The sequence below is a fragment of the Strongylocentrotus purpuratus genome, unplaced genomic scaffold (genome assembly GCF_000002235.5).
Source record: "Strongylocentrotus purpuratus isolate Spur 01 unplaced genomic scaffold, Spur_5.0 spur5_scaffold_4, whole genome shotgun sequence".
NCBI lineage: Eukaryota > Metazoa > Echinodermata > Echinoidea > Camarodonta > Strongylocentrotidae > Strongylocentrotus > Strongylocentrotus purpuratus.
The window spans coordinates 16,299,423-16,313,050 of record NW_022145610.1 but is presented as its reverse complement, the minus strand read 5'-3'; the positions used below and the strand labels follow the sequence as shown (position 1 = coordinate 16,313,050).

The window sequence follows — 13,628 nt, the reverse complement described above, 5'->3', positions numbered from 1 at the left end:
ACTACACTGCCGGAATATGAGGTGCCCAAGTTCGATGATTTCCTCGGTTTGTTTTTACATTCAATGCTTGTACAGATCACATTCATATAAGAAATGTATATGATATAACCATAATATAATATAAATTCTTGTACAGCACATTATCATATAGTTCGAAAACATATGTATCATAATAAACCCCTTTTCATGATTGTCTCTCTTACAGCTTGTACCGCTGGCCAAAGAGAGAATGACGGATCCTGTTATTACTTCTCGCAAAGCAGGTCAAACTTCGACACGTCAAAATCATCCTGTGACGACCTTGGAATGCATCTCGTCTACATCGGATCAGAGGACGAACAAGAATTTCTTGTGAATAACTTCCCCGTTCGAGATTTCGATTACTGGATAGGATTATCCAGTGTGACTTGGCTTGACGGTTCGAGTCTGACCTACTCCAACTTCGCAGCTGATTCACATATCATCAGTAACAACGGGATGTGTTTCGTTATAAACCGAGATAAGTCATACCAATGGTTGGATGATGATTGTAATATCGAGCACCATTACATCTGCGAGAGAGAAGAAGGTGAATATGTAGTGATGATCAATAATAGTTTTAACAATATCAGTCTATATAGTTTATTTCAAGGGTTTTTCATGTTTTTTTTTCTTCAGTGATATACGGAAAAGTACCTACATTCACCTTATCCAATGCACCAGGATATACATGTACGTGTAGTTGTCTTGGATTTTAACTAGGAAGCAAATCCTTTTTTGATGATAAGAACATTAGTAGGAACATTTTTATTTAATGTGTTCCAGTCTCCCCTAGCCCACCCACACACACCTGTAAAGATGGGTTATGTCTTTAGCAATTGGCGTTGTGTCGACTTACCTATACTACGCTAATTAAACCTAATATTTGCATTGGCTGTACGGTGCCACTATCCCACGGCGCGTCAAAGACCACACAAATCACTGACGCAGTAACAATAACGCCTCGTGTGTCATTACAGAGATGTATATGTTTACTCGTTACATTCATTACAGCACCTCTGGGCAGACGCGTACGCAGGATTTTTTCAAAGGGGGGGGGGGGGGGGGGGAGGTGGGGTAAGAGGACACTTTATTAATTTTGTTTTGGTCTCGAAATTTGAAAATTTGACATTTTGCTCTGTTGGGGGGGGGGGGGGGGGTTAAGGTCACCTTTTTTAGGTCAGCCATGGGATTTTTTTTGATTTTTTTTTAAAATTATAATAATAAAAAAAAATCCAAAGGGGGGGTTTTAGGTAGGAGGGTTATTGGGGGGGGGGGGGGGGGTTACACACAGAAAAATACCAAAGGGGGGGGGGGGGGGTTAACCCCCCAAACACCCCCCCCCCCTGTGTACGCGCCTTCCTCTGGGTATAACCCTACAACCTAAAAGTTCAGCGACAAATAATTTGTCTGATGGGGTGTAATTCATTGCAGCTCTTTACTTTATCACTAATTTACAATGAATTTGTAAAAAGTCAAACTCATATTTTGTATTTTATCTTTAACTTAATAACCTTTGAAACAGGTCACACGAGCTTCAAAAACTTCCGACTCCTGGCCAGCAATGTCGCCCACATCGATGCCTATGTTCTGTCATCATTCACGGTTTCGTCCATGATCGAATGCAGTCAGTTGTGTCTTACCGATGTCCGTTGCTCATGTTATACTTTCATCGCCTGCGAGGGTTTGTGCTTACTCGGCGAAGAATGTCTTGCGACGTCTACATTCGCTTTTGAAAGGCGAATCGGAGCTACATTCTATTCGGCACTTCTTGAAGATTAGGATTGTTTCTAGAAAGCATGTAGCTGTGAATACGCGCGCTGCTACACCACTTGGAAACTGAGGGTGGAGGATGGCAAAATAGTAATTTAAAATCGTCCCGGAACACAACAATTAGGAAACAAATATTTTGAAAGGTGCCAATTACAGAGATTTTGTTAACAAAACTAGAAGAAATACAGTCGTCAGATAAACGAATTGGCCGACAACGGATACAAAAAAAAAAAAAGATTTCAGAAAAGTTGGGATGAACAAAAAGTAGTTGTGTTGTCGTTGTCGTTGCGATTTGCAGACACTGCTAGAAAGGGGAGGGATTTTACCCCCTTTAGTAACGGCCCTGCTTATGTAGCTATTTAGAGGCCATGTGCAGTGATTAATGATAGTGTGAATATATAGTGTGTACATATTTCACTCCTGGATATTCTGCAGAGACGTTAATTTATAATCCACTATGTAAATATTCGGTAAGTATTAAATTTACACAGATTGGCAAAAATGATTCAAATATCGACTTAAGACTAAAAGATAATTCACTTCTAATTTTTTACACCGGCGCAAGTGATTTTGTTCATCACAACATCAGGTCACTGTTAGTACCTTGCTTTTCAAAAAGTGGACTAAAAAATTGTGTGAGTGTGTGGGTGTGTGTGGGGGTAAAGGGCTCATCAAAAAGCTATATGGCTTTAAATGAATTGGATGAAAAAAAAGAACATTCCACAGATGGTCGGTCTTATGAACTAATCACTTAACCGCAACATGCTTAACAGAAATTTGCGACTTTTTATATAAGAATTGGAACTTTGATGACGATAAATTTGTTGGCGCTGCATTCCTTGACCTTAGACTAAGCTTTTGACGCTTTACCCCATGACTTGCTTTTGTGTTAAAAAGCGTACTTTAGAGTTGAGTTGAAATGTTTTGAATCTTTCGTAACAGGCAGCAAGCTATATGTATTTTTTAAAGGAAAAAATAAATGACTTTCTCCCCGTCCGAATAGGGGTCCCACAAGGGTTCATACTAGGATCACTTCGTTATATGTTCATGAATGGTATCTCGAATCTAAATTTTAATCCACATACTCACACTCTCATCTTATGCGGACGATAAAGCTGTATGTAATTCAGGTTTACAATCAAAATAATAAGCTCAATGAATGTTTTTAAAATAATGGAATGATTATTAACTCAGACCAAAAAAATCCCCCAAAAATCATCCCGTCGGCAAGGAAACACTTTTGATTTTCTGATATTTATAAATGGTTCATTACTAGAAACTTAAAAACATTGGTGTTATTCTCCAATACGATCTTAATTGGGCAGTACATGTTGATGAAGTAGTTATGAAAATGGTTCGATCAGTTGCATGTATACGCAGGAGTGGACCCTATTCGTGAGAAAATATTTATCGGCGAAACAGCCGGCAAATAAGCGGGGGGGGGGGGGGGGGGGTAGTGCGCACTAATTTTGTTTTGCTCAACCGGGGAGGGGGTTATGGGTGGGGGCCCGTCTTCTTCTTTCTTTTTCACCTATTTTGGGGGGCAGGGGTGGGGGCCTGTGTATACGAAGAAGCAAGTCTTGTTTAACTAATGACAATTTTAAACAATTGTATTTTACACTCATACTTTAGCACATTTACTATTGTTGTACTGTTTGGAGCTCTTTAACATAAAAGGAAATATTGAGGATAGAAAGATGTCAATACAAATAAGCTTGAATGGTTTTGAATTCTTACTATAATGCACCATCATGAGGACTTCTTCACTCACTTTAGTGGCAGCCAACTGTACAAAGAACAAGCTTTCATTTTTGTTTATGGTGTACAAGTTACTGCACAACTTTGCCCCACAATACCTCTGTAATCTATATACTTAGTATCTAAACGTTATGTCGCCTCCTGTACTCGATATATCATTTCTTGCCAATAATACTTACCGAAACCAAGAACTGAACATAGAAAATGCTCCTTCTCATATACTGCAAGCGAACTTTTTAATTCACCAGCAATGCTTGTTTAAATATCACCCACATTAGATATGTTAAACAAACCTACGGTTACAACAGGGATCTATTTTACGATATCGCAATAACGAAAGCCAATTGATTTTATTTTATATTAACAAGTTCTATGTAAATCTATCATAACACTGCTGTACATTTATGCTTTAGTTGCCATGTATTTTATGTATTTGTTTGTTTGTTTTTATGTAGTATTTTAACTTTATACATTGTAATATCCACTTGATACAGGGCCCCTTGTAAAGCAGGCCTTGCGGCACTAAATGGGCTACCCTGTGTTTTTAAAGAAGACTAAATAAATAAATGTTTGCTTGCTGTTGATCTGAGAAAAATTGTACGAGCCTCATCGCGGGTCTTTCTTTATCTTTATTCAATTGTTTATCAATACAATTCTCTTGAAAAAAAAAATCTGTTTCAGTAGTTGTCATATAAAAAGAATATATAATTATAATATCTGTTGTTTGTGCGTTAAAGGACTGCTTAATCAGCCTTTTGTGAAACAGCAAGAGAGAGAGAGAGAGAGAGAGAGGGAGAGAGGGAGAGAGGGAGAGAGAAGGAGAGAGGGAGAGAAGAAGAATGGGGAATGCAAAGTTACGAATATAAAAAAGTTTGAATGCACACCAAAAAGAATAATCATTGGACTTGTCACTAGAAAATAATAAATTACATAACTGCCAAGCATATCAAAAGAGGAAGGAAATATATTCAGAAATTAATTAGCAGGACGGAGGGGGGGGGGGGATTAACTCCCTCCTGACTGGGGAGATTGAATGTACCTTTAATACCAGCCCCACAATTCAATTCAATTCAATTCAAGGTTTATTAAAAACATGTGTCGCAGCCCAGTGGCTAAATTGGTCATGTGTACAATTAAAAACATTCAATGCATATTCAAACAACACAGTTACAATTGATTTGTCAATATTGAAATATATATAGTTAAATGATAAGATTGCTTGGGCAGCAAAAATAAGAAAACAGAATATAACATGAAGTCAGGAAAACGGAAAAGAGAAACATGAAGGAAAGAAGTAAAAGAGGAAGTTGTAGAAAATGCATATACATCAAACAAATATAAATTGCATACATGTATTTTTAAGAGAGTCATTAAGACAATATACGAATATAAAAAATAGAAAAGAGCATTATTCTTTTCATAATATTGTTAAAGTTTGTTATTGCAAGTATTTGTGTTATTGGCGGATACCGGCGCTATATAAATAACCATATTATTTGTTATTATTTATTTTTATTGCTTAGAAAAATGATATAATAAAAAGAAAACAATTATTGCACTCTAACATTCCTTTTCCTTCAGATATAAAGTGGCTATTGAAGGGAAAAGGAAAGGAATTGCGTAAATTTGGTTTATTATTATCTTAAGGAGAGTAAAAATCAGGAAACTTTAACATCTGTGAAAAGAGTATAATACAAATAAAAAAATGTATATTAATTTATCTATTTTTATTAATTGGGCTTTGCTTTATTGAGAAAATCGACAAAGTAAGGTATGGGGCTATTTCGGAAACGATTGGTTTTGCACTTGAACTGTTGATATCTGGATGCATGGCGTAAGGAGATGGGTACGTTTTTCCGGAGAGGTATCCAGGTACTACATGATGGGTGTTTAGCTAAGGATGTAGCGAATTCCAGACAAAACTTTACCCTTCTGGATTCAAGCGTTGAAAGATCACATATTTGGCAAGCATTGGTACAATTTGTGTATCGTGGACCCAGCATGATTCTACATACTCTTTTTTGAACTTGCTCCAAGCTTCTTATTTGTTTCTGGGTAAGCCCACCATTAAAAACGGGGGTACAGTATTCCATGACAGGACGAATGTAGCCCGTATATACCAGTTTCAAATCAGCTAAATACAGTCCATATCGTTTCAGAAGCCTGAACATATACAACTTTCTGTTACATTTTTTGAGGATTCCAATGACATGGAGATCCCATTTCAGATTGGATTGTACAATGATACCAAGAATTTTGACAGATTGGAAGTTTTTGCAGGGGTGAGTCATCATTATATAAAGTTGGCATGGCAGGGGGGTTTTGGGAGAATGTCACACTTAGTGAAAACACTTTGAAGGATTTAACTTCATGTGATTTTGACAGGACCACTGACCCAAACTGTAGAGGACAGCTGGTAACTCAGAGGGATCGGTTACTTTACGACATTCCAACAAAGTAAGATCATCTACGTATTTATAACAATCGATTGGTATGTTTTCACAAGCATCGTTGATCATCACTAGGAAGAGGATTGAGCCCAATTTAGGTCCTTGGGGACTTGGGTACCAGCATAATTAGGTAAGTATTGAGATAGAGTGCCTTGGTATTTGACACACCGTTGACGGTGTTCCAAAAAACTAATAATCCATTCAATGATGCAAGGCCGTACATTGAGTTTGATCAATTTTCTAATAAGAATGTTATGATCCAGCCTGTCGAAAGCTTTGGTGAAGTCGGTACACACACACCAGTTGATAAGCTCTTGCTCTTTTCACCGTTTTCATAGAGGTTGTGGAGTAAAATGATGGAGACAAACTCCAAGTTCTTTTCTTCTTCCTGGGCAGTCAAACAAGGGGGCTGATGTTGACTTGATTCTATGTTGGAAAAGCCATTGCTTGCTCCTCAAAAAAAGTTCTTCAAAAATCTCTTTAACTTTTCAGGACTTCTTTAGAAACTTTTGCAACCTAAAATATTGACAAAAGCAAAATCAACTGTTTTGGATAAAGATGTCCCGGCTTTGTTTATTTTTTAGTTTGCAGTCGAGTCGGTCATGTCTTAATATCCTAACTGCCGCAATTAAGTTAAATTTAGAGACGGAATATTTAAAGCAACACAAACAAGACGCAACTGATTTTGTTTTTGTATGAAGGACATACAGTCTTATAAAAAAATGAAAAATATATTACATCTGTTTTCACATGACTGTTGTTCGCAGCAGAAGCTATCGGTTAATTGTGCATTTTAATATTCCCCTTACTATGCCCCTCAGATTGTCTTACTCCCGTAACTTACTGTTCCCCTCAGGTTACAAAACAGGCACATACAAATAATGTTATGGCGAAGGCCGGGAGGAACGATAGCACAGAAGGATACACAGTTAAATTACCACCTTTATGATGTTCGCAGCAGAAGCTTTCGGTTAATTGTGCATTGTCCTATTCCCAGGCGCGGATCCAGGGGGGGGGGGGGGCCGAGCGTGCCTTGGCCTCCCCCCCCCCCCCCCCCCGCAAAAAAAAAAAAAAAAAAAAGAGAGAGAGAGAAGGAAAAGAAGGGAAAGAGGAGAGAAAGGAAAAAAAGAAGAGGAAGAAGAAAAGAAAAGAGGGAAGACGGAGATCGGGGGGGGGGGGGGACTTGCCTCCCCTCCCCCCCCCCAATAAAAAAATAAAAGAGAAGGAAGGAAAGGGAAAGAAAAAAGATAAAGAGGAGATAAAGGGAAGGACAAAATAGGAAGAAGAAAAGAAAAGAAGGGGGATATCAGTTGCAATTTTCCTGCCAACAAGGTGTAGTTCGGAGGGGGGGGGGGCACTGGCATACTGATAGGGGAGGGAGAAATAGAATTCAGTTTATTTATAATTCCATAACGGTGGTTAACAAATAATGCTAAAATTAGATAATTTTCCTCACTTCATGCGTTTGTTGGAAAATGACAAATTCCTAAATTTACAGCCAGGCAAGAAAATGCTTCTTGAGATGCCTACATATCAGGGCCCGCGGAACGGCGGGGATCGGGATCCTCGAGCGCCCTCCCCCACACTTTCTTTGAAAAAGTATATTAAAGAGAAATAGAAAGAAAGAGAGCGAGAAAGAAAAAATAGTTAACTGCCAGTGTCACATTATAATGGGGTATCAAAATTTGCTCATCTGACCATGATTAAAATTAATGCCTAAAATCCTAAGGGCTCTGCCCCCTGGATTCCACCTAAGGCCCTAAGGCGGGCCCTTAGATGCTCATATGACGGTCATTTAATGCCTAAAACCCCTGATTTCTGGGGCTCTGCCCCCTGGACCCCACGCCAAATAGTGTCCTGCTAGTGTCACAAATAATAAGGTATCAAAAATGCTCATCTGACCGTAATTAAACGCCTAAAACCCCTGAGCTTCTGGGGGATCTGCCCCCTGGACCCAACCAAGAGCCCTTAGGCGGGCCCCTCGATACTCATTTGACCGTAATTAAGTTCCTAAAACCCTTGAGTTTCCGGGCTCCGCCCCCTGAACCCCAAGCCAATTAGTGAACTGCCATTGTAACAATTAGGTATCAAAATAATGCTCATCTGACCGTAATTAAATGCCTAAACTCCTGAACTTCCGGGTCTCTGCCCCCTGGACCCTGTCTAGGGCGCTAAGGCGGACCCCTGAATGCTAATCTGACCGTAATTTAAAACCTTAAACCCCTGAGCTTCCGGGGCGGACAAAGTATCAACGTATGTTCATCTGACAGCAGGCGCTTAGCAAGGGGGCGGTGGGGTGGTCCCCCAATAAACGCCGGCCAAAAACGAGAGGAGTGTAAAGGAAGAGGACGTAGGAAGAAAAGGGAATAGACAAAGAACATATTTGAAATTCAGACAAGGATTAAGAGTCGAGAACGGTACAACGAATCGTCTTCTTTCTCTAATGATTTAATGAAACGTACAAGCTTCCGCGCTTTGCGCGGGAGGGAGGAGGGGAAAACTGAATTCAGATGAGGATTAAGAGTCGAGAACGGTACAACGAATCGTCTTCTTTCTCTATTGATTTAATGAAACGTAAAAGCTTCCGAGCTTTGCGCGGGAGAGGGGGATGAATTTAAACGAGGATTAAGAGTAAAAAACTGTACAACGAATCGTCTTCTTTTTATAATGATTTAATGAAACGTAAAAGCTTCCGCGCTTCGCGGGGAGGGGAAAAACCATTTTCAGACGAGTAGGCACGTACGGAAGGGGGGGGGGGGGAGGGGGTTAGGGGGTTGAACCTCCCCCATTCGTTTTTTTTTATGTGTGTATTTTGGAGCAACCCCCCCCCCCCCTTCTGTGATTTTTTTTATTTTTTTAATTAAAAATAAAAAATAAAACAAATTAAAAAAATATGCCAATGGCTGACCTAAAAAAGGTGACATCACCCCCCCCCCCCCCGCTTATTTAGCGGCTGGCTGAGTCGTTACGATTTTTTTTTCGGACCAAAAAAAAAAAGTGGGCCCCCCCCCCCCCCCCCCCCCCCCCCTAAGAAATCCTGGATCCGCGCCTGCCTATTCCCCTTACTGTTCCCCCTCAGATGACAAAACAGGCACATAATAAACAAGTTATTCAAGGAGAGGAACTACAGCACAGAAGGATACAACGTTAACTTACCACCATTATGAAAAAGAAGGGGAGGGGAAAGGGAGGGGGGGGGGGGTCTGTCCCTTGTCAACCCAAGGTTTGACTTCCCTGTCTCAATAGAACATGAATTCTTCGTGCTCAGAAATAAAAATAGATAATTTTAAGCATACATGCACTAGTTTTGCCAGGAGGGATAAGACCTCCTTGTGTGCTCACTGGCAGGTAGTTATCTCATCAAATCAGCTCTAATTTAACATTAAAAAAAATAGAACCATGGGGGACCAACGGGTACCGCTTAGGCATTGTTGGCTATACAGAGGCCGCAAGTAGCTACAAGTAGTACAGTCCCGATTCAATGTCCAAATACAGTGCACTATGCACTAGCGTCCAGGAGACTACCTCCGTTTAAAAATGGCTGTATGACAGGATAAAATGTAATAGGCACTGATAATCGACAGTTTCAACTACTTATGAATGCCCTTGTGGTGATTAATATATGTAAAGATAATCTGTGTATGTCCTGATAGGCAATGCATTGTACACAAACTGATAAAATATAATACCATCTCTAAAATATAGGAAATATATAATGACTGCATTAAAAGAAATAAAACAAAATGACTGCATGCATATACCTTGATTAAGTAAATCACGTTTCGTGTGTGACCATGATGAATGGAAAAGTCGCTTATTGCAATACACTCACAAAGATTGAATCATTACAGTATGCCTTTAATAGTGCAAATTCATCAGGAGTTCATGGGTCATACAAGACAATAAAAAGTAATACTTGACAATCACAGGCTCATATAGGTAAAGGGTTGATTTAAACCGATATCATTCTCTATCCAAATACATTTTCTACCCTTCTTCGATCTGATATACTTCCATGTAACTCGAATGAACACGTTACGAAATTGACTGCACATTCGCGAATTGTAATGCCCAAGATAACCCTTCATCTTCTGCCGACGGAGTTGAATAAACCTTTGCGCATGCGCCAGACGGACTGAATTCGAAAGATAAAAGTGCTGCATTCCTTGTTCGATACGATAAATGTAGTGACTGAAGTACATTTTTAAAAGACAGTCGCCGTAAAAAATGCTGCTTGCACTCAATTGAAAGAATAGAACAATTTATTAAATGGACTGAAAACACTGCTAAATTGACCGCGAAAACATATATCATCCTTACTTCTTCATAATTTATATTTTTGTCTATAACTTAGATTGCTTTTCCCCTGCTCCTCCTCTCTATTCTCTCTTCAAAGTCGTTGCATCTCCCCCTTTTCTCGTTTGTTTCTTTGCCTATGTTTCTATTTAAAACGTTATTTGCTTTTCAGTGTACCATATTTTTTGTATACTATCCTTGGAAAACAAAATTCAGCTAATATACTCCTCCCTTTATTCCTTCTGTTGACATTTCGTTATTCAGTGATTTAAGTCTGTCAGGTGGTCCATATGTTGTTTTGTAATCTGCTCTCTCTTTCTTTCTTTCTCTCTCCCTCTCTCTCTCCCTCTCTCTCTCTCACTCACTCACTCTCTCTCCCTCTCTCTCTCACTCTCTCTCTCTCCCTATCTCACCAACGTACATATACTCTCTCTCTCTCACTCTCTCTATCTCCCTCTCCCTCTCTCTCACCAACGTACATATACACTCTCTCTCTCTTTCTCCATCTCTCTCTCTCTCTCTCTCTCCCTCTCTCCCACTTTCTCTCTCTCTCTCTCTCTCTCTCTCTCTCACTCTGAATCTCTCAATCTGTCTCCACACCCCATGTATCTTTTTGAGAAATGAGTTTCTCTTTCCTATGTGGTAAAACCATTCCTACTTGGCATCTTGTCATTCACCAAGTGGAAACCATATTCAGTTTTAATCCAATAATGGATTGTTTAATGAGATAATATAATGTACATGTATATCGAAACACCACGACCGATTAGAAATTATCATTAATTATTCATGCTTCGTTAATACACTAAAGTATACTGTAACGTGGTACCAGGGTCAGCGATCCCGGGGGGGGGGGGGGGGGTGGGGGTGGGGGGGGGACACGTCCCCCCTCAATTTGTTTAAGGGGGAATCATGCCACTTCAACAACATTTGTAAATCATTGGTATCGAATTAGAAATAAACAACGTTTGAATTTAATTTGGGGGAACTGCCACCAAACCGCCATCAGTACATTTTTATTTGTCTAAACGCTGCACTCTTGGGCCCTCCAGAGCCTAAAAGTGTGCTGCAGTCTTTAGTCAGTATTTGCTATACACTTTTATTTATTTATTTATTTATTTTCATTCGACAAGCTTCCAAAATAAAACAATATACAATAAAAACAGATCAGAAATAAGTCAGCTTGAACAGGATAACCTACGAAAGCTCGAGAGCTTATTGCCAGTGGGGTCCCTTACAGACATGTATAAAATTAATAAGTTAAAATAGTAATATTTACAGACAGATAAGAAAAATAAAAGAATTACTTATTAAAGATAATTGTAATAACAACATTAAACTGATGATAGAAATGATAATAAGTAAAAGAAGAAAAGGAAGAAGGAGAAGAAGGAGAAGAAGAAAAACAGGAGGAGGAAGAAGAGGAAAATAATGATAATGAATTTTTAGGCTCTGGAGGGCACAAGAGTGCAGCGTTTAGACAAATAAAAATGTACTGATGGGGGTTTGGGGGCAGTTCTCCCAAATTAAATTCAAACGTTGTTTATTTCTAATTCGATACCAGTGACTTACAAATGTTGTTGAAATGATATAATTTACCCTGAGCTTCCGGGGCTTTGCCCCCTGGACCTAAGGCGGGCCTCTGGTTGCTGATCTGACCGTAATTAAATGCCTAAAGCGCCTGAGCTTCCAGAGGCTCTGCCCCCTGGACTCCACCAAGGGCCCTAAGGCGGTCCCTGGATGCTCATTTGATCGTAATTTAATGCCTAGAACCCCTGAGCTTCTGGGGCTCCGCCCCCTGGACCCCACTCCAATAAGTGACCTGCATGCCGGTGTTACGAATAAGGTATCAAAATATGCTCATCTGACCGTAATTAAATGCCTAAAACCCCTGAGCTTCATGAGGCTCCGCCCCTTGACACCCGCCGGGGCTTTGCCCCTGGACCCGGACCCCACTCCAATGTACACTCCACTTTGCTTTTCTTTGCTCTACCTGATCGTAAATTTAGCTTCCCCCCCCCCCCTCCACTTTGAAAAACGTTCCCAGGGCTTGTGTAACATCTAAGAGTGGTGGAGATGCGGATTTTTTTTTTCTGCCCACAAACGTTTTTGCTCATTACGCCACTGCTCCCTCGTCCCTCGCATTTCGGCCCCCCCCCCCGGTCATGAAAACAAAATCGCCCACTTGCGTAGACCACAATCATAGAATTCTTGTGGTGCATAATAATTTTATTGAATTGAATTGAAGTGAAGATATTTGTAATGCGGGAAAAGGAAGGGTATTACATGTTTAAGCATGTTGCGTGCAGTTATTGATGCAGCCGTGTGCGAAGACAAGAGGCGTTGAAAAGATTTCCCACAGATAACCCCTTTCTGAAAATGACACTACCGAAATGAATATAAGAGTAGCCTGTCGGTAGGGCAGCTGTTTAGACAGCTACAAACCTTACAAAACAACAATGCTTTTTATCAAAAATGTTTTCTATCTTGTGTCTTTTGAAAACGAAAGTTCATTTAATTGGAACTGCATGTTATATTTTACAGGACTTGAAAATCGCGCCGACCAATATTTCACTTAGTGCCGGGGGGGGGGGGGGGGGAGGGGTAGGTGACCATAATTTTTTGTTTTTTGTTTCTGCTCACGGAAATTTTAAAATCGCAGACCGTTATTTTCGCTCAGTGGGGCGGGGGGGGGGGGGGAGGGTAGTGTAAGCACTAACTAGATAAAAAGAGGAATTGTACTGTGTGTGTATACAGAGAGAGAGAGAGAGAGAGAGAGAGGGGGGTGATTGAAAACAAACTACTGATATGTAAGTTAGACCATCAAACTGATTCCAAACAGACCGATTCTTGGCCGGTGGGACAGTGACGGATCCAGCAGGGGGCCGTGGGGCCCTCTGGGGATTTTCCTTTTTTTTTCGTGGGCCAACAAAAAAAATAGTGCTCACTACCCCCTTCCCCCCCCCCCCCCCCCCCCCCCCCCCCTCAGTGAGCGAATTATCGGTTGGCTGTTTCGCCGCTAAATATTTTCTTACGAAATGAGCCCCCCTCCCCTGCCGCCGGCTGGATACGCCCCCTGCGGTGGGGGTAAGGTAACTATTTGTTCTGGTGCCGCACTTGTTGGTGTGACCGGGATAGTAATTAGAGATAAATCATTTTTGCATCAATATGTCGCAGACAGCAGCCAGGCATTACATTAAACATAGACAAAATGCGAGTTTGATACCATGGTGATTAATGCCTCACAACATTTCAGCATGCTGCATCTATTAAACGTTTGTATATTTGTCTCTCAGTTGCAAAATACTCTCATTGAGCATTTCGCAAACTAAA

At 40.3% G+C, this 13,628-nt stretch overlaps 1 protein-coding gene across 1 annotated transcript; it reads left to right on the top strand.

Annotated features, from left to right (window-relative positions):
- Positions 1–210: 210 nt before the first annotated feature.
- Positions 211–2,868, top strand: LOC115929265. The gene is made up of 2 exons (XM_030997953.1): positions 211–568; positions 1,544–2,868. Exons 1-2 carry the CDS (start codon positions 307–309, stop codon positions 1,798–1,800), a joined length of 519 nt encoding a protein of 172 aa, XP_030853813.1. The 5' UTR covers positions 211–306; the 3' UTR covers positions 1,801–2,868.
- Positions 2,869–13,628: the final 10,760 nt, after the last annotated feature.

Coding starts and splice junctions, on each gene's coding strand:
- LOC115929265 (XM_030997953.1), top strand. CDS start 307: ATGCATCTCGTCTACATCGGATCAGAGGACGAACAAGAATTTCTTGTG. Junction 569..1,543: donor CATCTGCGAGAGAGAAGAAG/GTGAATATGTAG, acceptor CCTTTGAAACAG/GTCACACGAGCTTCAAAAAC.